The sequence below is a fragment of the Candidozyma pseudohaemuli genome (assembly GCF_003013735.1).
Source record: "Candidozyma pseudohaemuli strain B12108 chromosome Unknown scaffold00018, whole genome shotgun sequence".
NCBI lineage: Eukaryota > Fungi > Ascomycota > Pichiomycetes > Serinales > Metschnikowiaceae > Candidozyma > Candidozyma pseudohaemuli.
In genome coordinates, this window is record NW_020194452.1 from 77,580 (window position 1) to 101,958 (window position 24,379).

At 48.6% G+C, this 24,379-nt stretch overlaps 15 protein-coding genes across 15 annotated transcripts; 11 read left to right on the forward strand and 4 right to left on the reverse strand.

Annotated features, from left to right (window-relative positions):
• Window positions 1-20: 20 nt before the first annotated feature.
• On the forward strand, window positions 21-620 carry C7M61_004803 (uncharacterized protein; the record flags this gene model as incomplete). The annotated part of the gene is made up of 1 exon (XM_024860118.1): window positions 21-620. One exon carries the CDS (start codon window positions 21-23, stop codon window positions 618-620), a length of 600 nt encoding a protein of 199 aa, XP_024711675.1.
• Window positions 621-1,468: 848 nt separating this feature from the next.
• SUI3 (translation initiation factor eIF2 subunit beta) lies at window positions 1,469-2,299 on the forward strand (the record flags this gene model as incomplete). Its single annotated transcript, XM_024860119.1, has 1 exon — window positions 1,469-2,299. One exon carries the CDS (start codon window positions 1,469-1,471, stop codon window positions 2,297-2,299), a length of 831 nt encoding a protein of 276 aa, XP_024711676.1.
• Window positions 2,300-2,485: 186 nt separating this feature from the next.
• C7M61_004805 (uncharacterized protein) lies at window positions 2,486-2,956 on the reverse strand (the record flags this gene model as incomplete). Its single annotated transcript, XM_024860120.1, has 1 exon — window positions 2,486-2,956. The coding sequence occupies one exon, from the start codon at window positions 2,954-2,956 to the stop codon at window positions 2,486-2,488; it is 471 nt and encodes a 156-aa protein (XP_024711677.1).
• A 119-nt stretch (window positions 2,957-3,075) lies between these two features.
• C7M61_004806 (putative serine/threonine protein kinase) lies at window positions 3,076-4,143 on the reverse strand (the record flags this gene model as incomplete). The annotated part of the gene is made up of 1 exon (XM_024860121.1): window positions 3,076-4,143. One exon carries the CDS (start codon window positions 4,141-4,143, stop codon window positions 3,076-3,078), a length of 1,068 nt encoding a protein of 355 aa, XP_024711678.1.
• A 273-nt stretch (window positions 4,144-4,416) lies between these two features.
• MED9 (Med9p) lies at window positions 4,417-4,776 on the forward strand (the record flags this gene model as incomplete). Its single annotated transcript, XM_024860122.1, has 1 exon — window positions 4,417-4,776. One exon carries the CDS (start codon window positions 4,417-4,419, stop codon window positions 4,774-4,776), a length of 360 nt encoding a protein of 119 aa, XP_024711679.1.
• An 817-nt stretch (window positions 4,777-5,593) lies between these two features.
• On the forward strand, window positions 5,594-6,397 carry C7M61_004808 (putative rhomboid protease; the record flags this gene model as incomplete). The annotated part of the gene is made up of 1 exon (XM_024860123.1): window positions 5,594-6,397. One exon carries the CDS (start codon window positions 5,594-5,596, stop codon window positions 6,395-6,397), a length of 804 nt encoding a protein of 267 aa, XP_024711680.1.
• Window positions 6,398-6,761: 364 nt separating this feature from the next.
• C7M61_004809 (uncharacterized protein) lies at window positions 6,762-8,822 on the forward strand (the record flags this gene model as incomplete). The annotated part of the gene is made up of 1 exon (XM_024860124.1): window positions 6,762-8,822. One exon carries the CDS (start codon window positions 6,762-6,764, stop codon window positions 8,820-8,822), a length of 2,061 nt encoding a protein of 686 aa, XP_024711681.1.
• A 113-nt stretch (window positions 8,823-8,935) lies between these two features.
• Window positions 8,936-10,087, reverse strand: TOM40 (Tom40p; the record flags this gene model as incomplete). Its single annotated transcript, XM_024860125.1, has 1 exon — window positions 8,936-10,087. One exon carries the CDS (start codon window positions 10,085-10,087, stop codon window positions 8,936-8,938), a length of 1,152 nt encoding a protein of 383 aa, XP_024711682.1.
• A 1,547-nt stretch (window positions 10,088-11,634) lies between these two features.
• On the forward strand, window positions 11,635-14,466 carry PFK2 (6-phosphofructokinase subunit beta; the record flags this gene model as incomplete). The annotated part of the gene is made up of 1 exon (XM_024860126.1): window positions 11,635-14,466. The coding sequence occupies one exon, from the start codon at window positions 11,635-11,637 to the stop codon at window positions 14,464-14,466; it is 2,832 nt and encodes a 943-aa protein (XP_024711683.1).
• A 163-nt stretch (window positions 14,467-14,629) lies between these two features.
• C7M61_004812 (uncharacterized protein) lies at window positions 14,630-15,328 on the forward strand (the record flags this gene model as incomplete). The annotated part of the gene is made up of 1 exon (XM_024860127.1): window positions 14,630-15,328. One exon carries the CDS (start codon window positions 14,630-14,632, stop codon window positions 15,326-15,328), a length of 699 nt encoding a protein of 232 aa, XP_024711684.1.
• A 1,031-nt stretch (window positions 15,329-16,359) lies between these two features.
• Window positions 16,360-18,210, forward strand: ARO10 (phenylpyruvate decarboxylase; the record flags this gene model as incomplete). The annotated part of the gene is made up of 1 exon (XM_024860128.1): window positions 16,360-18,210. The coding sequence occupies one exon, from the start codon at window positions 16,360-16,362 to the stop codon at window positions 18,208-18,210; it is 1,851 nt and encodes a 616-aa protein (XP_024711685.1).
• Window positions 18,211-19,013: 803 nt separating this feature from the next.
• On the forward strand, window positions 19,014-21,248 carry FAA2-3 (Faa2-3p; the record flags this gene model as incomplete). Its single annotated transcript, XM_024860129.1, has 1 exon — window positions 19,014-21,248. One exon carries the CDS (start codon window positions 19,014-19,016, stop codon window positions 21,246-21,248), a length of 2,235 nt encoding a protein of 744 aa, XP_024711686.1.
• A 181-nt stretch (window positions 21,249-21,429) lies between these two features.
• RVB2 (RuvB family ATP-dependent DNA helicase reptin) lies at window positions 21,430-22,851 on the forward strand (the record flags this gene model as incomplete). Its single annotated transcript, XM_024860130.1, has 1 exon — window positions 21,430-22,851. The coding sequence occupies one exon, from the start codon at window positions 21,430-21,432 to the stop codon at window positions 22,849-22,851; it is 1,422 nt and encodes a 473-aa protein (XP_024711687.1).
• Window positions 22,852-22,921: 70 nt separating this feature from the next.
• On the reverse strand, window positions 22,922-23,407 carry VMA11 (H(+)-transporting V0 sector ATPase subunit c'; the record flags this gene model as incomplete). Its single annotated transcript, XM_024860131.1, has 1 exon — window positions 22,922-23,407. One exon carries the CDS (start codon window positions 23,405-23,407, stop codon window positions 22,922-22,924), a length of 486 nt encoding a protein of 161 aa, XP_024711688.1.
• Window positions 23,408-23,671: 264 nt separating this feature from the next.
• On the forward strand, window positions 23,672-24,355 carry C7M61_004817 (MIND complex subunit; the record flags this gene model as incomplete). The annotated part of the gene is made up of 1 exon (XM_024860132.1): window positions 23,672-24,355. One exon carries the CDS (start codon window positions 23,672-23,674, stop codon window positions 24,353-24,355), a length of 684 nt encoding a protein of 227 aa, XP_024711689.1.
• Between the last annotated feature and the right edge of the window lie 24 nt (window positions 24,356-24,379).

A 24,379-nucleotide genomic window follows, 5' to 3' on the forward strand; every position in this document is an offset into this window, starting at 1 on the left:
AACTACCTACTTACCAGAACATGGCTGTAACGTCGCTTTCGCAGGAGGAAAAAGACGCTCTTATCTATGACGCTAGAGAAGGCGACTTGGAGTACCTCAAGGAGGTTTTCACCACCATAGTGCCCGGTCTGCTTCTTCCTACTATTGAGGACGACATCACCAAAAGCACTGCTATCCATATGGCTGCTGCCAATGGACACTTGGAAGTCGTGAAGTATCTTTTATCGCTTTTGCCCGAAAAAGAGGCCTCTGACTTGGCCAGCAGGCAGAACGACAGCGGCAATACCGCTTTGCATTGGGCTGCTTTCAACGGCCATTTGGAAGTGTGCCAGCTATTAACACAAACCTACAAGGTAGACGTTTACATCAAGAACAGTTCCGGCCATGATGCCATCTACGAGGCCGAGGCCAACAACCAGGAGGAAGTGGAGAACTGGTTGTTGAAGATGTATGCCATCGAGGATAATGTTCAGGTCGAGGACCAGGGAGAGAAGACCAAGGTGACATACACGCCAGGCAAGGAGTCCAAGGAGCTTGAGGAGCAGGCTCAAGAGGCTGAGAAGAAGAGAGGCGTGGAGAATTTGGAGAAGAAGACCGAGGAGTTGAGCATAGACAAGTAAGTGATCTGGCGCCAGCCCGGCTTGACAGTGTATAATAGAAAAGATCTCATTGTGGGTTTGATGTAGGGGATTTGGGGAGGTCGAGGTGAGGAGGTTGATAGAGTTGGATTCGGAAACATGTGGGTAGCTTGCGATACATTTGGGGTAACGAAGGTCTATGGATTACTGAATTGTTACCTTTCTTCGAAAACTATGGAGTGGCTATCGTTTTAAAAAGAAAGATCGACCCTTTGCTAAGCTAATGAAGTGAAAGTAATCTAGTTAGATTGGCAGGCTGGCTATTGGTAATCCTGGTTTTCAAACCTTATGTCAATTTATGAAGTTTAGACCGACATTTCCATTACTTCTAGCAGACGAAACAAAGAATATAGATATTGGGATTGATTTCATCCTCCATCTCGTTTTATAGCTTGAGGAGAGACACTAGTACTACTGGGTTTTTCGCAGCCATTTCCATGGCATACTAAATGGAAACACACTACACGGTATGCTATCCAATTATTGGAAAAAGCCATTAACCATATACCATCTGACTTGGTCGCCAATAGTGATGTCATAAACCTCAGCATTTGAAAAAAAGAATTGCTTGTTGAAGATCCATGATTGGCTTGACAGAGACATCACCAGATGGAGCACGCCTACAAAAACGAGATTGAACTTTCAGAACTGCCAGGCCTTGAAGTTTTCTTGAAGATCCTGATTACTTAATAAATATTTCTACCACCCTCCAGCAAGCAACATTGACTCTTACTGTGTATCAACGACTCTGGGGACTACACCCGGTCGTGCGCAACACGCTAGAAAAAAGGCTGGAAAAAATTCACCTCATTACTCAACTATCCACCACCATGAGTGACTTAGGGTTTGATCCGAGCTTGAAAAAGAAGAAGAAGGCCAAAAAGCCCGTCGAGGAGGGCGAGAGTGGCAGTCCTGCCCCAGCTAACGCCGAGTTGGACGATATGTTCGCTGGCTTGAAGAAAAAGAAGAAGTCCAAGAAGACAGAAGAGAATGGCGAGAGCGCCTCCCCCTCGGTAGACAGCGTGACGGCGTCTTTCGATGACTTGGGCTTGAAAAAGAAGAAGAAGAAGTCCACGAAAGCCGCTGGTGCCTCTGATTTCGACGAGGCCTTGGAGAAAGCCGGTCTTGACGATGTCACCGCCACCGCTGAAGAGAAGGAGTCATCCGTTCAGACCACCTTGGGATTGCCATACGACTTCCTTTTGTCCCGTTTTTTCACCATTTTGAAGCAAAACAACCCGGAGTTGGCCGGCGACAGAAGCGGACCAAAGTTCAGAATTCCTCCACCAGTGTGTCAGAGAGAAGGTTCCAAGAAGACCTTGTTTGCCAACGTGCAAGAGATTGCCACCGTTTTGCAGAGAAACCCCGAGCATCTAATCCAGTTCTTGTTCGCCGAATTGGGTACCTCTGGTTCCATTGACGGTGAGAAGAGATTGGTGTTGAAGGGTAAGTTCCAGCCTAAGCAGATGGAGTCTGTCTTGAGAAGATACATCATCGAGTACGTGACATGCAAGACATGTAAGTCTATGAACACCGAGTTGAAGAGAGAGTCGGCCAACAGATTGCATTTCTTGAGCTGTAAGGCTTGTGGATCCACGAGGTCCGTGTCGAGCATCAAGACTGGTTTCCAGGCCCAGATCGGCAGAAGAAAGAGAATGTAGTGGCATTAGAGCTACGTTTTTTTTCTTCAACATTTCATTTAAACCCATACCGCCGGGACAAGAACGTGGACACCATCATGTCCTTCATGCATTTAGTTACCCAGCTCTATGTGTTGTGTATAGTATAAACATCATCAACGAATCTAGCAATGCGTAGCTTGTACAAGCTTTGGAGTGGTTCTGGGCTTATTGCATCTCCACAAATTTCTTGAGCCCCACCGCCCATGTGCTCACTCCGGAGTTGGCCATCATGAACGTGAGCACTTCGGTTTTCAACTGACCGGGTTTCTTCTGGTGAGAGATCACTGCCTCGGCAGTCCTGGCAACAAACTGTTTATGTCCATCTTCAAGTGAATCAAACGATCCGAGTAGTCTTTCGTTCACGAAAGCCTTGTCATCCTCTTTGAACTGCCCTTCACTCACATATGCCTCGATCGACAGCTTCACTTGCCGGAGCTCTTCTTCTGTGTATTCTTTGGCAGGAGCCACATTATTCGTGGCTACACTGCTTTGGGAGGAGTTGGCTGAACCATATGCACGAGGAGTCCGTCTTTTCAGGCGGCTTCCGACACTGCCGCTGCTAGTGTTTGCCTGCATCATAATGTCTGGACAGTCATTCCAGCCCTCCATGAGCTCGCCTCTTTGGAACTTCGTCATGTCTGTATTGCAGGTCTAAGCTTAGGTAATATTATTCAGACACGGGCTGAAATGTTTGGGAGGGAGGAGTGTCTGTCTGCAGTCCACTGTAGGAAAGATGGGGGCCTTTTCCGTGTAGATCATATTTTATGAAGCAAAGTGAGGCAGGACTCTAGAAGCTCGTCAACAGTTGGTCTTTCTGTAGGTTTCAAAACTAGGCACGACTTGATAATGTCAATGAGCTCGGGAGAGAAGCCTCGAAGGTCGCTCGGAATCTCATATTTACCCTGCGAGATGGCTAAATTCAAATTGGCGCCTTGTTCAATTTCGAGTTTTTCAAATGGCGAGAAGCCAAAGCAGCAACTGTACAAAAGACACCCCAATGACCATATATCTGTCAGCTCGGTGATTTCGGCGTTGCTAGCAACATCTAAAAGCTCAGGTGCCCTGTACGGAAGCGTACAATGTTCCTGGGCAAATTCGGTCAACGTAAGTGCCTGTTGCCGAGACGTCACTGTAACTCTAGCCTTGGAGCACAGACCCAAGTCCACAAGGACGGGTAAACCCTCAGCAGAGAGCATGACATTGGCCGGCTTGATATCTCTATGCGCATATGGACAGAGTTCCAGGAGCTCTGTTGCCTGGCCATAACTATCATCATCTTCATCTGGAAGCATCAAATCGTTTTCGTCGTCATCCGTTTCAGGACCTCCGGCGCTTCCTCTTTTCTGGTACTTATGCATTGCTTGTACACCTCGAAGCACGCCAATGAATATCTTGAGCACCTCCTCTTCTTCCATTGAAACGCTATTGAGCACATTGAAGTTGATCACATCTTGTAAGGACCTCTCAAAGTATGGAAGAAGAATGTAGAGTGTTCTTGATCCATCGCTTTCATTGACCACGCTTTCGTCTATCGTGTGGATGATGTAGGGGGTTTTGCTTTCAGCAAATCTGTGGTAGCTGCGTACTTCTCGCCATGCATTGGCATAAGTAGCGTCATTTCCACCGTAAGGACACCGAATCTTCTTCATGGCGTATAAGTTGTTAGCGTTGTTCTTCTGCGATACAAGGTAGACATAAGAGAAGCCACCTTCACCGAGGAGCCGGAGTATCTTGTACTTTGTGCCATTGACCGTAAGCGAAGGGCTCGAAAGATCAGGAAAACAAGGCAAGCACTTGGTGATAACCAGAAATAGAAGATCCATGTTGAGGGTGTGATGGAGATAGTGAGTCGAGCTACAATTGATACTACAGGCTATATGTAGGTACCAGCTGAAAGCAAGGATTCAATAAGGTCACGGAGCAAGTTTAGAAAGCAGGAATATTGCATTCTTATTATTTGAGATATTTTCGTTATTATTATCTATTTTTTTTAGATTTGAGCTAGACCCGGCGTCGTAAGCATGGGGGTATATACTTTGGTGTACGGGTGCAACAATACACTTAAAGGTGCTTACCGCATTTAGACACATCAAACCATGAGTGAAGAGTCGAAAGATATCGAAAGCAAGGTTGACGTAAACGTTGAAACCCAAGAATCCGAACGTCTGGCTTTGGAAAAAGCCGAGGTGATCGAGCTCCTACCCAATCTTTTCACGCTTCTTCAGCAGCTAGAAAAAGGTGAATTGCAGCCAAAAGACTTTGACAACCACGCTGGCACAATTCGTATGAAACTCAATGAAATGAGGCAACTCCTTCTGGAAATTGATGGAATATGCGAGCCTGTGTCTGACAGATTGGAGAAGATCGACGCTATAAGGGAAAGTAACCTTAGGAAGAAAGAGTTCATCCAGGCCTTCCATGAGAGAGTGAAGCTGGACATAGGAAAAGACAGTTGAGGTTTCTAGTTTAGATTGCTTTTATTGTCAAGACAAGCTTGTTGGATTCTGTCTATCTAGAAGTCCTAACTAGCGCCAGCAGTTACTAGAGCCAGGCAAAGTGCTAGATATGTCATAACCTCAATCAGTCGACGCGTGGTAAGGGATAATACATGACAGCCTTTCTACCCGGTGATCTTTCATAGCTTCTTGTCTCCTCGAGCAGATCGAAGATGGTGAAGCAGTCGATACTAAGAGTATGCTGCACTTTGGTGTATTCTCAGACCCTGGGCATGAGGCAATAAGATATGGTATTTCAGCTCCTTGGGTGGAGAAATACATGATAGAAGTATCAACTCAAGTCCTTGCGGCCTTAACTCATGAGCCTGGACAACCTAAGTCCACTTTCTACGATCGTACCCACATTTTGTGTCATTGTTACCCTTCCTCCTTCCTCCTTCAGCCACAATAACTTTGCCATGTTTTTTGAAGTCTGATCCTATAGCTTTCTACCCGAATCAGCTGGGTGAAGGTTTCATTTTTCCGACATGCTTCTTGCTGCAGATCTATTTACAGGGGCCTGAGCGGCTAAGTCAGAAAATCCGAGCGATCGGAGGCATTGATCTAAGGTAAAATCCAGCTTCAATCAATTAACCAATCACAAATGGTATCGTTCTACAATTGAAGGCTTATGAATTCCACCACAGCAAGCCAATCCCTCTCGTCTTGAGCGCGAAATATCCACTAGGTGTTGATACAGTCGAGAGTTTTTTAGGTCTGCTCACACCGGCATTCTTGAGCTCCACTTTCAAAACAACCCTAAAAAGCTCTACACGCCATGGCTCCTTTACAAGCCCACTTGCCTAACGCAGACACCTTGGATAACCTCCCTGCCTTCACTGTCGGGTTCACCATCTTCGCTGTGGGCTTCTTTGGATTCTACCCTCGCGACTCCGACGCTGTTATCTTGGAACCACATGCGCCATTGAACCTCAACTTGAACGCTATCCTGTTTTATATCTTCCCACATCTCAATGTATTGCACTTGTTGTTGAATCTCGCGTCTTTGGCGCCGCTCTTGGCTCGCTATGAAAGAAGCCATGGAACTGTGTACACCGGTGTCACCATGAACATCTTGGCAGTCGTGGCGGCATTGCAATACTGTTTATTGGGTCTTGTCTTGTACCCTACGCAGCATGTGGCTGGTTTGCTGGGAATCTTCTTCTCGCTTTTGTCGTTCTACTGTTACAAGGAGCACTTCACCCACCCCTCGGTGTACACATTCCGTACCCAGGGCAACGAGTTCCCAATTCCAACGCTTTACGTCCCATTCCTCTACTTGTGTTTGCTTGCGTTCCTTTTCCCAAACTCGTCTTTCTTTGGCCATTTGGCGGGAATCAGCGCCGGCTTCTTGCTTGCCATGGGCAAGATCAACTTTATGTTCCCCCCACTGAAGGTTATCTTGTGGATAGAACACAAGCTCAGCCCTGTCATCAGTACCTTGCACAACATTGTTGTGTGGACTAGAGAAGAGGAAGCCGTCAACGAGCGCAATGTGGGCTACAAGCCTTTGTTGACTGCCGACATCGAGCAAGGCGAGTCCGCTACATTCGAGGGTTTCGAAAGAAGGTTGGGCAACTAAGCGCCACAATAGCGAGTTTGACAATGGCTAAAGTCTACTTTCGCAGACTATCCATGCTCACCTGAATATCAACTAATCAACGTCATTAAGTCCGCACGAACCAAACCTGCTCTAGAGCCCAATGCCCCTACACTGCTCGACATCAATTTTCTCATAAAACAGCAGATAACTTTCATGTTCAATTTGTACTTCTTTTTTTTTTTCTTCTCTGACGTCGGGGGACCTCGTGTGCCCCAGACGTACCCCGGACCACCCGTACCTCAGAGTCTGCAGTAACCACTACATTTTGAGAAAACATTCACATAGCCATACACCGGTCCTCCATTATCAACATCCCATAAGCCTTGTTATTCTGAATTTCGTCATGATAAGTCAGGATAAGCCGGACGACTCGAAAAACCGGAGGCCGCCGAACGATAAGCGAAAAAGGCGGGGCAGAAAGAAGAAGAAAACACCCTCCTCGGAAACCCCTGTGGACGGTCAGAGCCCCCAGAAGGATACTTCCAAGGCTGCTACTGTGGACAATGCTGCATCTGAAGAAAACACAGTCAATGTGCCAAAGACGCCTGTGGAACCCTCGACCAGTCAATTACCCACGCTAATAACAGAACCGATAACTCAACCGCCGAAACATCAGGAACAGCTTATGAGCCCTCGAAAACAGACGTTACTACGTCATAAGAAAAGCAGCGATCGTGTTGCTGAGCCTTCTTTCATCAGTGAAGCCAAGGAATTCCGGAAAAATAGGAAACAACCTGTTTCTTCAACCAACAGTGAAGTCAACTCAGTGGACGACGACCAGAAGTACCTGGAAATTCTCTCCCAACAAAACTTGCAGGGAAAGGCCTCGCTTTTCCGCTATCTGGCTGCTCGAATCTTGGTCTATCATGAGCAGATTCTGGATCCGGTTCTGCAGTCGTCTTCTGGAACACTCTTGGGACATGGGGAGCTTGAGATCTTCCAATTGCATAACGGCGACGTGACTTATTTGCTGTGTGGCCGCTCGTTTGTCTATCCGCTTCTTCCAAAGCTCAAAATTCTTCGCATAAGTCTCAACCAATTCATCTTGCCTTTGTCAAACCCAGAGCGGTACTGGAAAATCAACATCGACACTGAGGACGTCGCCGTGATAAAGGAGCTCGAGCTGATTTTACAGGGTGTCGTCAAGTACACCAACCTTTCATTTGCCGCTGCCAAAGCTCCCTCCCTTCCGTCATACATAGAGGAAGAGCTTCAGGAGCCACATACGCCTGAAAAGACAAAGCCTTCGAATGGAAACGGTAATCTTCATGCTGGGCATGAAAGAACACCAAAATCCAGCCACTTCACGCCATATTTCAACGACATCCCGGAATCACCGCCATCTGCACCGGTGTCTCCCCAACAGCTCTACGATCCAGATCCAGCGTTCCAACTTCCTCCCGCTCAAGAACCTCAATGGCCTTTGCATCGCAAAACATCGAATCAATCGATCACCTCGGCGCTTGCTAGTTTCAATCTCAATGAGCACAATTCAAACACGAAAAAACCAGCTCCTAAATTATTCCAACCAAAACCAGTGAGTTCGCCTCACCCACATGCTAACCCGCATGCAAATCCACATGCCAACCTACCAACACCAAAAGAGTTGACCTACAAGCAGCACTCGAACCCCTATCAGTCCCGCTCCAGGCCAGCGAAGGCTGATGCCAAATCTGACTCCTCTTCCATGGACTCGCTTCTCGATGAGTATGAGGAGAACATTTCCACCACAAAATCCATCAATTACAACATTCCTAGATCACAGTCGCGGACAATGTCTTTGGCATCCAGTGCGTATCCAGCGGCCATCAATTATCAGCGTGGAAAGATCCCACTTGTTCCTGATATAAGAAGCAATGTGGGCTCCACCACACATGAAGCGGCTGACGAAGAAGAGGATGATGATTTCCCAAAGACATCACTCTCCCAGTACAACAGAGCAAGACAGAATACCCAGAGCCAAAGGTCCCGCCGGTCGTCTCCTAGTGAGCTCTACAATTCTGTCAGCAACTGGATGGAGCCAAATGTTCGTCAGCCCCAGTTATCCCACTCTCGCTCAAACTACTCGCTTGCCAGTGCCAAGAACAGTATCGCATCCAACCGCACTCAGGAAAGCACCCTTCGGGATATTTATCGCTCAATCACTGAGAATAACTTGCATGCCAATTTGCAGCAGCCAAATGGAAGGCGTCCGAGTGTTGGGTCCAGTCGTGGGTACGGGCCCAGGCCTAAAACAAACACTTTGAATACCCTGACCAAGCCTCCAAAGACTGAGCAAAAGCAGGGTAGAAGCAGAAACGAATCACTTAGCTCGTCTGATGTCTACCGCCTTGTGAGTGCCCGTCGTAGTGAAACTGGAGAACCAAGCAAACGTGGGGGCATTTCACGGTTGTTCGGATGGTGAGAGATCAAAAAAAATCCAAGCATCGAAATGTACAATATATGATTATACGATATATACAATGAGAGGTCATGAAAGTATGGGTTGTAGCACTGGTGCCGGTCTATCAAGATGCATTACATGGCAGCGCCAGGGATAGGGTTGCCGTTAGCGTCAACCATACCGTTTTGCATCAAGAATATCTGCTCGTTACCGGCAGTCTCAACCTGCAAACCAGCACCCACCTTGGAGGACTGCTTGAAGTGGTCAATCTCACCAGCAAACATGACAGAGAGCATAGGCATGATCTTCTTCTCCAAGAAGACCGAGGTCTTACCGGTGGTGTCGACCTGGCCTCTGAAGACGGCAGTACGGTACTCGTACTTGGCACCCAAGGTGGTGATACCCTCAACGACAGGTTCGAGCTGAGCGCCGAAAGGTGTGCTGACAGGTCTCATACCGGCGGCGATCTGAGTCTCCAAACCAGCCTGGACGTTCTCGGAAACCTTTCTCCAGAAGGTACCGACAAGAGCACCCTGGCCCTGGACCTGGGCGGTAGCAATCCAGTCACCGGCGTTGTAACGGGCAAAGTAGCTGATAGCACTGTCTGGAGGAAGAGAGGAGTTCTGTCTGGAGAAGGTGGCCTCGACACCCACAGCAAACTTCTTGGTCAAGGACTGCAACAAGGAGCCAATGGCAACACCGGTAAAAGCACCGGACAAGTACAGAGGGTTCAAGGTCTTGAAGTTGATGGAGAAGTCGTTGGCGTTGTAGTCCTGCTCCAACTGGCACATGGTGGGCTGGCCGTGAGCAATCTGCAAAGTCACCTTGGAGACATTGTGCTCGTCCCAGCCGTAGTTGACCTTACCAGAAACGGAGAACTGGTTGTCGATGTTCCCCTGGGCAAACATGTTTTCACGGGCGTACAAAGCCGAGAATGCATAAGGGGGCAAGTCGCCGCCAATGGAGAAGGCGTGGGAGGTCTGGAAAGCTGGGTCAAACGAGAAGGACTTGTTCAAGTCGGCACGCAAACCCTGGAAGAAGTGCTGGTTCAAGAAGACGTCACGGTTGACCTCCTTGGTGAGGTTCTCCACGGTACCTGGGTTGGTCAAACCCAAGGATTGTCTGTGCTGGGAGATGTTGGTGTAGACGTCGTTCAAGTAGGAGAAGACGGGGTTGGAGGACCAGAAGCCGTTTTGCTTGGGCAACTCAGGAGCAGTCGATGGAAGCGTGGGCACGGACATCTTGGAGATGTCGGCCAAAGGCTGGGCGATCTTCTGTTCCGACATTACGTTGGTGGTTTTGCTGGAGATCTGGTAAGCTTGTCGAGAAAAATTTGAGCGCGGGACGGTGTGTACGCTGGAGGCCTCTATGCCTGTGGGGTCGGCGTAAATCGTGGAACAGATGTAGTAGGTGGTAGGGAGGCTACCAAAGGGGACCTGTTAGATGGTGCTATTTGGTTTTATGAGATGCTAGCCAAATGGAGAAGATTGGTTGGGGGTTGGTGGTTGGGGAGTCGGTAGGTGTTGGGTTTTGTAGCAACCTTAGCGTTTTGTGGTTTCAGCTGAGGAAAAAGCTCGAGTGCATCACTGAAGATGTTCTGGAGAATATTAATTCTGACGCTCTATGACTGATGGAATCAAGTTGTTTGGTGTTGGACATCTTGGTTTTGAAGAATTTGGGTTCGCAGCCATGCTGAGCAGGATAGCCACTCAGAGATCTCACAGATCTCGTTTACTACCACGATGGTAGAGATTATAACCAATGGGTTCTAGGTGGAGGGGATCTTTTCTTCTTTGTTTTCTATCACAAGAATGCTTCTTTGGCGGCTTTTTATGAATTGTGTTGGATAAGTTCAGGTATTCGTCGCTCTGACCTTGAGCTTTGGTGCGCTAGTAGTGATGATAAGACCCAGATGGCTGAGTTTTGGTCCACAAAAAGAAAGTACGTAGTAATTCTGGTACCTCGTGATACGGCTTTGCACTTCTGAAGCTCATCGGGTGTTATGTGAATTTTGGGAACATCACGAATTTTTGCAAGTTTGTGTGGATCTGGCGTAGTACTTATAAATCAGAGAGCCTCAAGTGGATTTGATATAGAGTTTCACATTATCTAGAAAAAATGGAAAGAAAAGTGCAAGCTATTTCGTCTTGTTTGAACTCAAATTACCGCAAAAGCGATACTGGTGGGTAGACCATGCATAGGATACTTATGTAGGCTTCAAGGATTCCAAGGTAGTAGATGGATGTCAGTATTGCAACGGAATTTCTGGAATTGCCCGGCCGTAACGATATGAAGCTAGAGGCTTAAATTAAGCTCCGATGTCTATAAGACTAGCTTTTCAATAGAGTATCACTTTATCGATTTTTTCCGTGGACCACCCCCAAATTACCGGCGCACATGGACCCATTTGGGGCCTTTATACGTCCGGACAATTCTTCACATTTTTTTCCCTCCGATATAACAATTGCATTTAATTCGATCTCACCCCGTCAAAACTATGCCCAACAGCTAACCAATTGACTCCGAGTCACATGGCTCATCTGGTCTCCTTGGAGTGACGTTGCGTGATGATCTCTGATTTCGCAGCCAATGATAGCAGAAACAAGAGCACGAAGAGCCCGACTTTCAAGAAACTTCAAAGCTAAAATCTTCAGAATGGACAACAAAAACCAACTTTTTATAAAAGCACAAATTTTCCCGAATCAATTCCCGTTTCAGCTGGAATCGGGCTGGCGATGGCCGATGGTCAGGTGACGGCCGCACAGATATATCTCGGACTTTTGGGACTCCATTGCTACCGTTGAACCAAGAGTTGAAACCAACTTCATTGAAAATGCCAGTTTCCGTCGTGAACGGCGCCACAGGCGCTGTGCTTCACGCTCCCGGAAAACCCGCTATGAATCAAACCATCAATTTCTACTCCAACGTGGTGGGCTTCAAGGTCAAGTCTGAGCAGGCTTCATCTGCCATTTTGCTTGCCGACGACAAGAAGACCACTTTGAAAATCGAAGTTTCAGACGAGAGAACGGAAGAGGAAATTGAGGAGTTGAGAGAACATTGGACCCAGCTGTTTAGCGTTGCAGACTGGAGATCTCAGATCTCTCACTTGACCTTCGCCGTGACCAAGTTGAACGATTTGGTGTCTACGCTTTTGAACCTGGACATTCCTTGCCAGTTGTATCCCAATGAGTTGTACCCTAGCGAAGTTTATACGACAGACCCCTTGGGAAACTTGGTCGGCTTCACCAGCGCTTCCAACGCCTTGAGCTTGTTACCTCCGGTGGACAAGTTAACTATCGAAGAATTTGAGCCAACTGTCATGAGCACAGCAGCATCGGAGGTTTCGAGAATTGTCAGTGATGCTCCCACCCTGAGAAACTTTGCCGTCATGACCTCAGGTGGTGACGCTCCCGGTATGAATGCCTGTGTCCGTGCAGTGGTTCGTGCTGCAATCTTCAGAGGTTGTAAGCCATTCGCTGTGATGGAGGGCTACGAGGGATTGGTCAGAGGTGGCTCCGACTACATCAAGGAGATGCAATGGCAGGATGTGAGAGGCTACTTGACCGAAGGCGGTACTAAGATCGGTACTGCTAGATGCATGGCTTTCAAGGAAAGAGCAGGCCGTTTGAAGGCATGTAAGAACATGATTGAGGCAGGCATTGATGCTCTTATCGTCTGTGGTGGTGACGGCTCTTTGACAGGTGCGGACTTGTTCCGTTCTGAGTGGCCTTCCTTGATCAAGGAATTGAAGGACAATGGCTCCATCAACGACAAGCAGTACGAGAGACACAAGCACTTGAACATCTGTGGTACCGTGGGTTCCATTGACAATGATATGGCCACTACTGATGCCACCATTGGTGCCTACTCTGCATTGGACAGAATCTGCAGAGCCATCGACTATATCGACGCTACCGCCAACTCTCACTCCAGAGCTTTTGTGGTTGAGGTCATGGGCCGTCATTGCGGCTGGTTGGCCTTGATGGCTGGTATTGCAACCTCTGCTGATTACATCTTCATTCCAGAGAAGCCCTCCTCATCCAAGGACTGGCAAAGCCAGATGTGCCAGATCGTTTCTAAACACAGAGACAAGGGCAAGAGAAAGACGATTGTTATCATGGCCGAAGGTGCCATCACAAGCGACCTAGAACCAATCACCGCCAGCCAAGTGAAGGATGTCTTGGCCAACAAATTGGGCTTGGATACCAGAGTCACTACTTTGGGTCATGTTCAAAGAGGTGGTAATGCCGTTGCCTACGACCGTATCTTGGCTACTTTTCAGGGTGTGGAGGCTGTTAAAGCCGTTTTGGAATCTACTCCAGAAACTCCATCTCCATTGATTGGTGTCAAGGAGAACAAGATTGTTCGCTTGTCACTCGTGGAAGCTGTCAAGGTCACCAAGTCTGTTGCTGAAGCGATTGAAAAGCATGATTTTGCCAAGGCAATGGACTTGAGAGACTCTGAGTTCGTGGAACACTTGAACAACTTTATGGCCATCAACTCTGCCAACCACGAGAAGCCCAGCCTTCCAGAGGAAAAGCGCAAGAGAATTGCCGTCATCAACGTTGGTGCTCCCGCTGGTGGTATGAACAGTGCAGTTTATGCTATGGCAACATACTGTATGTCCAGAGGTCACACGCCTTATGCCATCCACAATGGTTTCTCCGGTTTGGCTAGACACGAGTCCGTCCGCTCGGTAGACTGGTTGTCCATCGAGGGCTGGACGTCCATGGGTGGTTGTGAGATTGGTACCAACAGAAACACGCCCGAGAGCACAGACTTGGGTTTGATTGCATATTACTTTGAAAAGTACAAGTTCGATGGCTTGATTCTTGTCGGTGGCTTCGAGGCCTTCGTTTCCTTGGAGCAGTTGGAGAAGGCCCGTGCTATGTACCCTGCATTCCGTATACCCATGGTGCTCGTCCCAGCTACTATCTCGAACAATGTGCCAGGTACTGATTACTCACTTGGCTCGGACACTTGTTTGAACTCTTTGATGGAATACTGTGACGTCGTCAAACAGTCTGCATCTGCCACTAGAGATCGTGCATTCGTCATTGATGTTCAAGGAGGTAACTCTGGCTACATCGCCACGTTCGCTTCATTGGCTTGTGGCGCTCAGGCATCTTACGTGCCCGAAGAAGGTATTGACCTAGCACAGTTGGAGCTTGACATCAAGTCCTTGAGAGAATCCTTCACTGCAGAGAATGGACTTGCAAGAACTGGTAAGCTATTATTGAAGAGCACTAATGCCTCGAAGGTATTGACTACTCAGGTTTTGGCCGAGATCATGAAGCTGGAATCTGACGGTGTGTTTGATACCAAGACTGCCGTGCCAGGCCACGTCCAGCAGGGTGGCTTGCCCTCTCCTGTGGACAGAACGAGAGCAACAAGATTTGCTATCAAGGCGGTGCAGTTCATTGAATCCAAGTCTGATGCCATCAGCAAATACAGAGACGAGCTTGAGATTCCTATGGACGACAAGAGCTTGTCGGAAACCGCAGCCGTTTTGGGAATTGTTTCGCTGCACCTCCAGTTTACTGGCATCAGACAATTGTATGATTTCGAGACGGAAGTGAAGAGAAGAATGCCAAAGAGAATACACTGGGCCAAGACCAGAGAGATTTGCGACCAGTTGGTTGGCAGAACAAAGCTCAAGGCTTAGGCCACGAGTTGGAATAGAAAGGATTAAAGTAAGACTTTAAAGACTTGTTAGGAAATAAGTAAATTATATCAAAAATGATGAATCGATGTAGTAAAACGTTAGGCTTCGAGGTATCACCCTGATGAGGTGCGTTAGTCCTGCATTACTCGAGACATCAACACTGATGGATTTAGTACAACAGATAAACAATTGTGAAGATAATGCAGAGCTAGATGAGTTGAAAAAGCAAGTCAGCATTCTTAATCAAGCCACATATGGCGAGCTACCGTCTTTTGAGCGCAAAAAGCTATACAATAGTATCCAAGAGGCAAACAAGGCTATAGAAGCAGCAGACAACCGGATCAACGTGGACTACTTTCGATTTGAAGGAGAACCACAACCGCCACTGATTCTCAAGCAGCAGGAAGTGAAGAAAAGCTCAAATCTTAATGTTGTGCTGAAGCAAGTTTCCCAGATTAGGAATCAAACGCTTGACTTGGACGAGCTTCTAGGCGCAGGTCACGCCAATATCAATACCATAGAGTCTTCTACGATAAGCAACGACAAGGTCTGGCCAGGCTCGGTACGTCTTGAGAATGTCAGAGATTCAACGATCATCCTTAATACTACGGGGCCTCTTATGGCTCGTGACATGACTCTGAGCGTTCTCAAGGTAAAAAGTCACCAGCTACGGCTCCACAATATCACCAATTGCGAGGTTTATGTGGAGAAGGGGCCAGTTGTTATGGAAGGATGTCTGGGGATAAAGATTGGGGTACTCAAGGAAGGTAAGCTATGTGGGGACAAGGAGATCGAAGTGTTTGACTTTTCGTGGCCTGGCGGGGCAAAGAACCCCAACTTCGAGTACATCCGTGGGGTATGAAGCAATGATCAGCTTGCAGAGAAACAGGGGCTCGGGCGTGGTTCAGGCGTTGATGATGGGTGTTTGACTGTTCCCAACTACTATAGGTATCATTCAGCCGAAAAGCTTTGTTGCAGTTGAAGCTCATGGCATGAGTGTTGGTCTAACCTCACGAGCTAAAAAGACTCTCCTGGAAACCCATCGTCGTGACTTTCCCTGATAGTTATACACGTCGCGTTGCAACGGCCCCTGATCAATGCCGAAGCCGAGCCGTCCGATGAAACTTCTGATAATGGTCACTTATGGCCCCTATAATGAGGCCCGGGTAGTTAACCGAGATACCCAGGGTGCCAAGTGCGACAGCTCGGGTAATACTCGAGGGGATACTCCTCATGGACTAGACCCAGACAAAAAAACACAAAACGAGGAATGTGAATGTTTACAAACGCTAAATAATCACTCCGTGTTTTCTTCATTAAGGTTGGGGTATCAGGGGCCTTAAGCCACTAGTGGTTCAAGCAACTCGTCAGACAGCGGCTGATGTACATGAGTCGCGAGACTGGAAAGCGAGAGCCGCTCCAGCGACAATGCCAAACAGCCAATCCGTCAAAAAAATAAAAATTGTGCCGCACGTCGGTTGAAATGGCGTTATTTGGATTTTGAAGAACGCTTTTTAAGAAATTGGGACAATCTAGATCAAGCCTGGCCGACAATCTTGGGTGGCACCACAAGATCAACGGCCTTTGTGAGGTGGTTTTTGTGTCGTTGTCTAATGCTAAAGAAGGATTGCCGCACGGACCCTGGCTGCACGGCTCTAAAAAACGAGGATCTGGGTTTCTCGGAACGGACTTTTTGGAGCCACGCCAAGAGGCACTGGCGCGAGTAACCGGCAATTGCCGTGATTATCCGCCCATACCCGCCCCCACCGTTTGGTAACCTTGTCACAAACAGCAGATCGTCTCGGGTAATATTGGTCGGGGCTCGGAGAACCCAACTGCCTTGGCCCATATAAATAAAGGCCGTGTCTCCTTGTATTTGTGGCATCTCATATCATGGCTCCAGTTATCACCAGACCAGGCTCTGAGGAGAACATCACCTCCTCCTACTCAGACTCATTACCTTTGGGCGAGTACTTGTTCTTGCGTATTGCCCAGGCCAACCCCAAGCTCAAGTCGGTGTTTGGTATCCCCGGCGACTTCAACTTGGCCCTCTTGGAGCACTTGTACTCTGACTCTATCGCCAAAGAGAAGGGCATTGACTTTGTAGGTATCTGCAATGAACTCAATGCTGCTTACGCTGCCGACGGTTACGCCAAGGTCATCCAAGGCTTGAGTGTCTTGATCACAACCTATGGTGTCGGCGAGCTTTCTGCAATCAACGGTGTCGCCGGCGCTTTTGCAGAGTACATGCCCGTGTTGCACATTGTGGGCACTACTTCGACGGCTCAACAAGACCAGGCAAAGACCGCTTCTCGCAGAACTGTCCGCAACATCCACCACTTGGTCCCAAGCAGACACGCATTGACGCCTCCAGACCATGACGTCTACAAATACGCTGTTCAGGGCGTTTCTTGCATTCAAGAGTCTCTCACAAAGGAGGACCAGGGCGACAACTTGGACAAAATTGACAAGGTTATCACCAAGATTTTGCAAGAAAACAGACCGGGCTACTTGTTCATTCCTAGCGATATTCCAGATGTGAAGGTGCCAAAGTCAAGATTGTTGCAGCCATTGAACTTCAACGAGCTCAAGGATGCCTCTTTGCTTGAGGACGTCTCTGACAAGATCTTGAACAAGCTTTACAACGCCAAGCAGCCGGCTATCTTTGGAGACGCTTTGGTGCCTCGTTTCCGTGCTCAGGAGCAGTTCACCAAGTTTGTGGAGGCCATGCCCGCAAACTTTGTTAAGCTTTTCTCCTCTAATATTGCCAGAAACATCGATGAGACCTTGCCCAACTTTGTCGGCTGCTACTACGGTAAGTTGACCCAGGACAAGAAAATCACCGAGAGCATTGAGCAAAAGACAGATGTGTTGTTGAATGTCGGGTACTTCAACAACGAAACCAACAACGGCTTCAACTCATTCAACTTTGACAACGTCAAGGACTACGTGGAGATCCACCCAGACTACATTTTGATTGACGACGAGTACATTGTTGTCAAGAGCGAGGACAGGGACCAGCGTGTGTTCTCGATCAACGACTTGATGACCAAGCTCGCTGAGAAGCTTGACGTGAGCAAATTCGTCCACAACGATGGCCAGAACAACATCGACTACAAGTACAAGATGCCTTCTTTCACTGCCAACGACAGCAACAAGGAGGTTATCACTCAGAACAAATTGCTCGACTTCATGAAGGAGTACTTGCAGCCTAATGACATCTTTTTCGTGGAAACGTGCAGCTTCTTATTTGGCGTCGCAGACTTGACACTCCCCAAAGGTGCCAGCTTCTATTCCCAGTCATTCTACGGATCCATTGGTTACGCATTGCCCGGAACTTTGGGTGGTGCCCGTGCTGAGCGCGATTTAGGCACCAAGCGCCGTGTGGTTTTGGTGCAAGGCGACGGTTCTGCGCAAATGACGATTCAAGAATTGACATCGTACATCAGACACGACATCGAACCTCCAAAGGTGTTCTTGTTGAACAACGAGGGCTACACTGTGGAGAGAATCATCAAGGGCCCCACGAGGCTGTACAACGACATCCAGCTGAACTGGCAATGGACGCAGTTGTTGAAGGTTCTTGGCGATCCTGAGGAGAAGAAGCACGTCTCTGCTGACTTGAGAAGCGCAGAACAATTGACCAAAGTCTTGAGTCAGGCGCCTCTGGACAAGGTTGAGTTCTACGAGCTCCACTTGGCCAAGTTGGATGTGCCGGACCGCTTCACGCTGATGTTCAAGTAGATAGAGTGAGCGGAGATACAGTATCTCCGGGAGGGGCCCGGCCGTCCGAAACAGCCTGGGGTATCAGTTTTTGCTAAGTGGGGTTGGCAAGTGTCACCTAGGATCGATCTACATAGACAAGGCGCTAGCGAAGATGGTTGATTGTTCGCAAGCGCCAGTGAGATCTAGGGGGGGCCCATTGTCCGGGGCGCCACAGGAAACACGGAAATACAAAAAATGTAATTGGTAACAGAAGCACTGCTTATCGCTTTGTCCTGCTAGGTAAACGGGCCATCGTAGATCAGATTTGAAAATTTTTCAAATTTTTCACTCATCGTAACTCCACCTGTTTCGGACTCATCTATGCACAGTGTGGAATTACAGCGAGGGGGTGGATTCGAGCCACACTTTGCGATAGGAGGTCTTAGTTGATGGATTAGCCTTGAAGAAGCTCTCCTACACAGCCGGAACCAAAAATCCTCCTTTTCGTACCGCTAAAAAACCGTTTCTATTGGTCGAACAGTACGTCACCTCGGCTACTTCCCTTCCACCGTTGCGGCAGATACTTTTCGCAGCCACCCCGGAGTACAAAACACACAAAGCGGATACTCCGAAAGGATCTGGATATCGAAAAAAAATTCAAAGCCTAAACTCTTCTCTGCGTAAACTACCGCCAACCTCTCATCCGAAAAAAAGCCCAGCCTCTTGTCGTCCTTGTCTTCCAAGAGTCCGCCATTTTCCCGCGGGGTTCCCCACAGAAACACCCGAGATCCCGAGGACCGCGAACGTTTTAAACCGGCCTCTGTCGCTGTTTTTCCTTCACCATGTCACTTCTTGCCCCAGCAAACTCCGAATACGTTCTTGAGGATTTCGATGCCCAAGGCATCACCATTCGCCAGCTCCGAGACAACGGCGTCGTGCCCTTTGACCCCAACGAGGTGGGCTACGCATCCCCGGTTTCTGGGCTGCAACAGAGCGGCTTCCTGGCGGTTTACCGTAACAACTCGGTTTCCACGGTGAAAAAGTTCTTTGCTCCTGGCTTCGAGACCTACCATGGCATGATCCAGCACTCCGTGAGAAACCACGGTGACTTGCCTGCCTTGTCTCTGAGAAGTTACGACTACAGAACCAACAAGTCTGGCGCCTACGAGACCATCACCTACAACCAGTTGGACGAGAAGAGAAAGGCCTTGGGTTCCGGTTTGTTGTTTCTTTTGCAGAACAACCCTTACAAGGTGCCTGGCTTGGAGTCCCACGAGAAGATCGCCACCCACGCTGCCAACTACCAGTCCTATGACGCAAACAACCACAGTTTCATCGTGACTCTTTTCGCTCAGAACAGAGCTGAGTGGATTTTGTCGGACATTACGTGTGCCTCCTTCTCCATCACAAGCACCGCCTTGTACGACACCTTGGGCCCCGGCACCTCCAAGTACATCTTGGAGCTCACCTCTTCCCCTGTGGTGATTGCCCTGGGCATCCACATTAGAACGTTGCTTGATTTGAAGAAGAACTCGCCCAAGGAGCTTGAGTCGCTCATCTCCGTGGTCTCCATGGACCCATTGAGCGAGGTCTTTGGCGACCAGGGCAAGCAGCAGCTCATTGACGAGGCCAAGGCCTTGAACATCATGCTCTACGACTTTGAGCAGGTGTTGGAGGTGGGTCGTATTTTCCCCCACGCCGACTTGCCCCCAAAGAGCACCACCCAGTACACCATTTCCTTCACTTCGGGTACTACCGGCTCCAAGCCCAAGGGTGTCGTGTTGACCCACTCCAACCTCGCCGGTGCTGTGGCTTTCCTTGTTTGCCAGGTGCCTTCCATTCAGAACTACAAGGACTTTTGCTTTTTGCCGTTGGCTCACATTTTCCAGCGTCATTGCACTGCTAGTTCTCTTATGATCGGTGCCACCGTCGGGTTCCCACAACTTGGCGGTACGCCCTTGACTCTCTTGGAGGACTTGAAGCTCTTCAAGCCCACATACATGGCCAACGTGCCCCGTGTGTTCACCAAGTTCGAGTCTGCCATCAAGAGCGCCACAATCCACTCCGACAAGGCCCTCGCCAAGAGCATCTTTACCCGTCTCATCAACAACAAGATGGAGAAGCAGGCTTCCGCCGAGAACGAGAAGGGCTCTCACTGGCTCTACGACCGTATTCTTGCGCCAAAGCTTAGAAAGGCATTGGGCTTTGACGAGATGGAATGGACCGTCACTGGGCTGGCCCCAATTTCTCCGCTGACCGTGAAGTTTTTGAAGGCCGCTTTGAACATTGGTTTCTCCCAGGGCTACGGTTTGACCGAGACCTTCGCTGGTATCTCCTTCAGTGTTCCATATGAGAAGGAGCCTGGTTCTTGTGGTGCCATTGGTGTGGCCAGTGAGATCAGTTTGCGTGATTTGCCTTCTTTGGGCTACTCTGTTGACAGTGAGGACCCTGCTGGTGAATTGCTTATTCGTGGCCCTCAGGTCTTCTCCCACTACTACAAGAACCCAGAGGAGACCAGCAAGGCTTTGAAGGATGGCTGGTTCTACACTGGTGACGTGGCCAGAATCGACGGAAAGACTGGTCGTTACTACATTGTGGACAGAGTCAAGAACTTCTTCAAGTTGGCTCACGGCGAGTACGTGACGCCCGAGAAGGTCGAGAACAACTACCTTTCCAGCAACTCTATCCTTACACAGGCTTTCGCTCACGGTGAGTCCGTGCAGAGCTACTTGGTTGGTATCATTGGTGTCGAGGAGCCCAAGGCTAAGGACTTCTTGATCAGAAAGTGCAATGTGCCAGCTTCTGCCTTGATGACTCCCGAGGCCATCTTGGAGCAAATCAACCAGCGCGAGAACAGAATCATCTTGCTTGAAGATTTGAACCGCAACGTTCAGGGTCTCTTTGGCTTCGAGAAGCTCCACAACATCTACATTGAGTACGAGCCATTGCGTCTTGAAAGAGACGTTGTGACGCCTACCATCAAGATCAAGCGTCCTATTGCCGCCAAGTTCTTCAAGGACCAGATTGCCGCCATGTACAGCGAGGGCAAGTTGACCGAGGCCAAGGCCAAGATTTAAGTAGACTGTCTATTTATTATAAAGTGTCAAAAAGAATGATTGTAGAGAGCGCTTGTCTAGGTTTTTCGCAGCCATGGAGTCGCTGGACGACATTTCCGCGACATCTCAACATCCATCAACTACCTACCACAACTAAAATGGTACGTGAAAAAAGTCAATAATCCACCACTAAAATATACTAATGTCCCAGGCAACCATTTCCACGTCTTCCGCACAGGCCAAAGACGTTGCTGGGCTCTCTTTGATAGCAGCCCACTCCCACATCTCTGGCCTAGGGCTCGATGACAACTTAAAGCCTAAAGAATCTGCTCAAGGCATGGTGGGCCAGGTTAAAGCCAGAAGGGCTGCTGGTCTTATTTTGAAGCTTGTTCAGGCAGGTCAGATTGCCGGCAGAGCTGTTCTTATTGCCGGTCCTCCATCCACAGGTAAAACCGCCATCGCCATGGGTTTGTCCCAATCATTGGGCGAAGGTGTCCCATTCACCGCTATTGCCGGTTCCGAAATATTCTCCCTTGATTTGTCCAAAACCGAATCGTTGACCCAGGCGTTCAGAAAGTCGATTGGTATCAAAATTAAGGAAGAGACAGAAATTATTGAGGGTGAGGTTGTTGAGATTCAAATTGATAGATCCATCACTGGCGGTCACAAGCAAGGTAAGCTCACAATCAAAACCACGGATATGGAGACCATTTACGAGTTGGGTAACAAAATGATCGAGGGCTTGACTAAGGAGAAGGTCTTGGCCGGTGACGTGATTTCCATCGACAAGGCTTCCGGAAAAATCACTAAATTGGGTAAGTCCTTCACCAGAGCCAGAGATTACGACGCCATGGGCCCAGAAACCAAGTTCGTGCAGTGCCCTGAAGGTGAGTTGCAGAAGAGAAAAGAGGTTGTCCACACTGTGTCGCTTCACGAGATAGATGTCATAAATTCCCGCCAGCAGGGCTTCTTGGCCTTGTTTTCCGGTGACACCGGTGAAATCAGATCTGAAGTCCGTGACCAGATCAACACCAAGGTTGCCGAGTGGAAGGAAGAGGGCAAGGCCGAGATTGTGCCTGGTGTCTTGTTCATCGATGAGGTGCACATGCTTGACATTGAGAGCTTTTCCTTCATCAACCGTGCTTTAGAGGATGACTTTGCCCCCATTGTCGTGATGGCCACAAACCGTGGTGTTTCCCAGACCAGAGGCACAAACTACAAGTCCCCACACGGTGTGCCAATGGACTTGTTGGACAGATCTATTATTATCCACACTTCCAACTACAGCGCCGACGAGCTCAGAACGATTTTGTCCATCAGAGCCAATGAGGAAGAGGCTGAGTTGAATGCCGATGCCTTGGCCCTTTTAACAAAGATTGGCCAGGAGACAAGCTTGAGATATGCTGCCAACTTGATTGCTGTGGCCCAGCAGATCGCTCTGAAGAGAAGAGCCGCCACAATTGACTTGCCTGACGTCAAGAGAGCTTACACATTGTTCTTGGACTCCGAGCGTTCCGTGCAATTCGTTAACGAAAACTCCAAGTCTTTCATTGACGATGAGGGCAATGTGAACTTGGGCACAAACGGCAATGCCAAGGACGACGACAAAATGCAGACAGACTAGGTGTAGAGGACCACGAAATGTACAATTATTGCTATCCGTAAACGTTTTTTCAAAAAATACATGCAGCTACTTATTTACCCTTGGTGTTCAAGATCAAGGCGATGATCAAGCCGTACAATCCCAACACCTCAGCGAAAATCAAAATCAACACAATACCCACAAACAAACGAGGCTGGTGCATAAGCTGCCTCACACCCTCATCACCAACTATACCAATGGCGTATCCCAGGGCCATACATGCCAACCCAACGGACAGTCCACATGCAAAGTGCATGAAGCCATTGAACAAAGTGTATTCGTCCTGGGGGTTCAAGTCTCCTGCGATCAACACAGACACGACAAGACCGTACACGGATAAAATACCCGAAAGAATGACGGGAATAAGCGATTTCATGATAAGCTCAGGCTTGAAGGTACCGATACCAGCAATGCCGATTCCGGACTTGGCAGAACCGAAGGCAGCACCCACACATGAGAAGATCATGGAGGCGGCACATCCGGCAAAGCCAAAGAAAGGAGCGAAGTTGGGAGCAAGCTCGCTGCCTGAGGAACTCATACTTGATGTAGATGAAAAGGTCACTTTATCAAGGTGAGGTGTTGAGAATGGGTCGTGCGGTGGCGAATTTACACCTACCACCGGTAGGGGGTCGAATTGGAGAGAAGAGATACGAGACAATTAATAAAGAGGACATTTGGGACAACAAGCGGTGGAATTGGCCTGTTGACGATGCTTTCTGAAAGGTCGACCTGGTGTGGTGTACGGGTGCAACTTTGCACCACTATCAACTACTGAGAACCACAACAAACGTCTCAGTCCACCATGAGTGCAAGTCTGCACTACGAGAAAATAGCCCTCTCCAAACAGGAGCTTACGCATATATACAAGCAATTTGTGGATGCTGCACAGAAAAAATACGATCAACACCTCCCGGTATCTGACCGTCATGATCCATTACAGATTGAGGTGGAGAACCTTGTGAACGAAACATTCGCTGAGGTCTTTGAAATGGCCAAATATGCCCTTGTAGTAGATGGTCTTGACTTTAGTGAGGATGACGTATCCATCAAGGATTTCTTGCTGCTCCGACCCACCGAAGAAGTTATGCCATTTGATACCCAGCTTAACCAGAAGCTCCGCACAGTGATCCAGGACGTGGAGAAAGAAACCACAGAAGTGACGCGGCTCCGACGGGAATTGCCAGAGAGAGCCAAAGACGCGTACGAGCTGCTAATATCTACGACGGATGAGGAGGTGACTTCCATCATCAAGAGCCTCAACGAAAAGTACGACAACCAGGAAGTCGAATCACACCCCGACCTTCTCGAAACGATCCCCAGCGCGAAGGACCTACTAAGCGACTACGAAGAAAGCATATCGCGTCTTTCAGCGCTAAAAAGTGATCTCCCGAGACAGCTAGCCCAGGTCGAATCGTGGAATAGCACTGCTGAGTTTCTTGAGGACCGCCGTCAGCAGCAGCAGACCGAAAAGAAGCTTCTACAATAACCCATACTCGCATCCCAAGCCCCC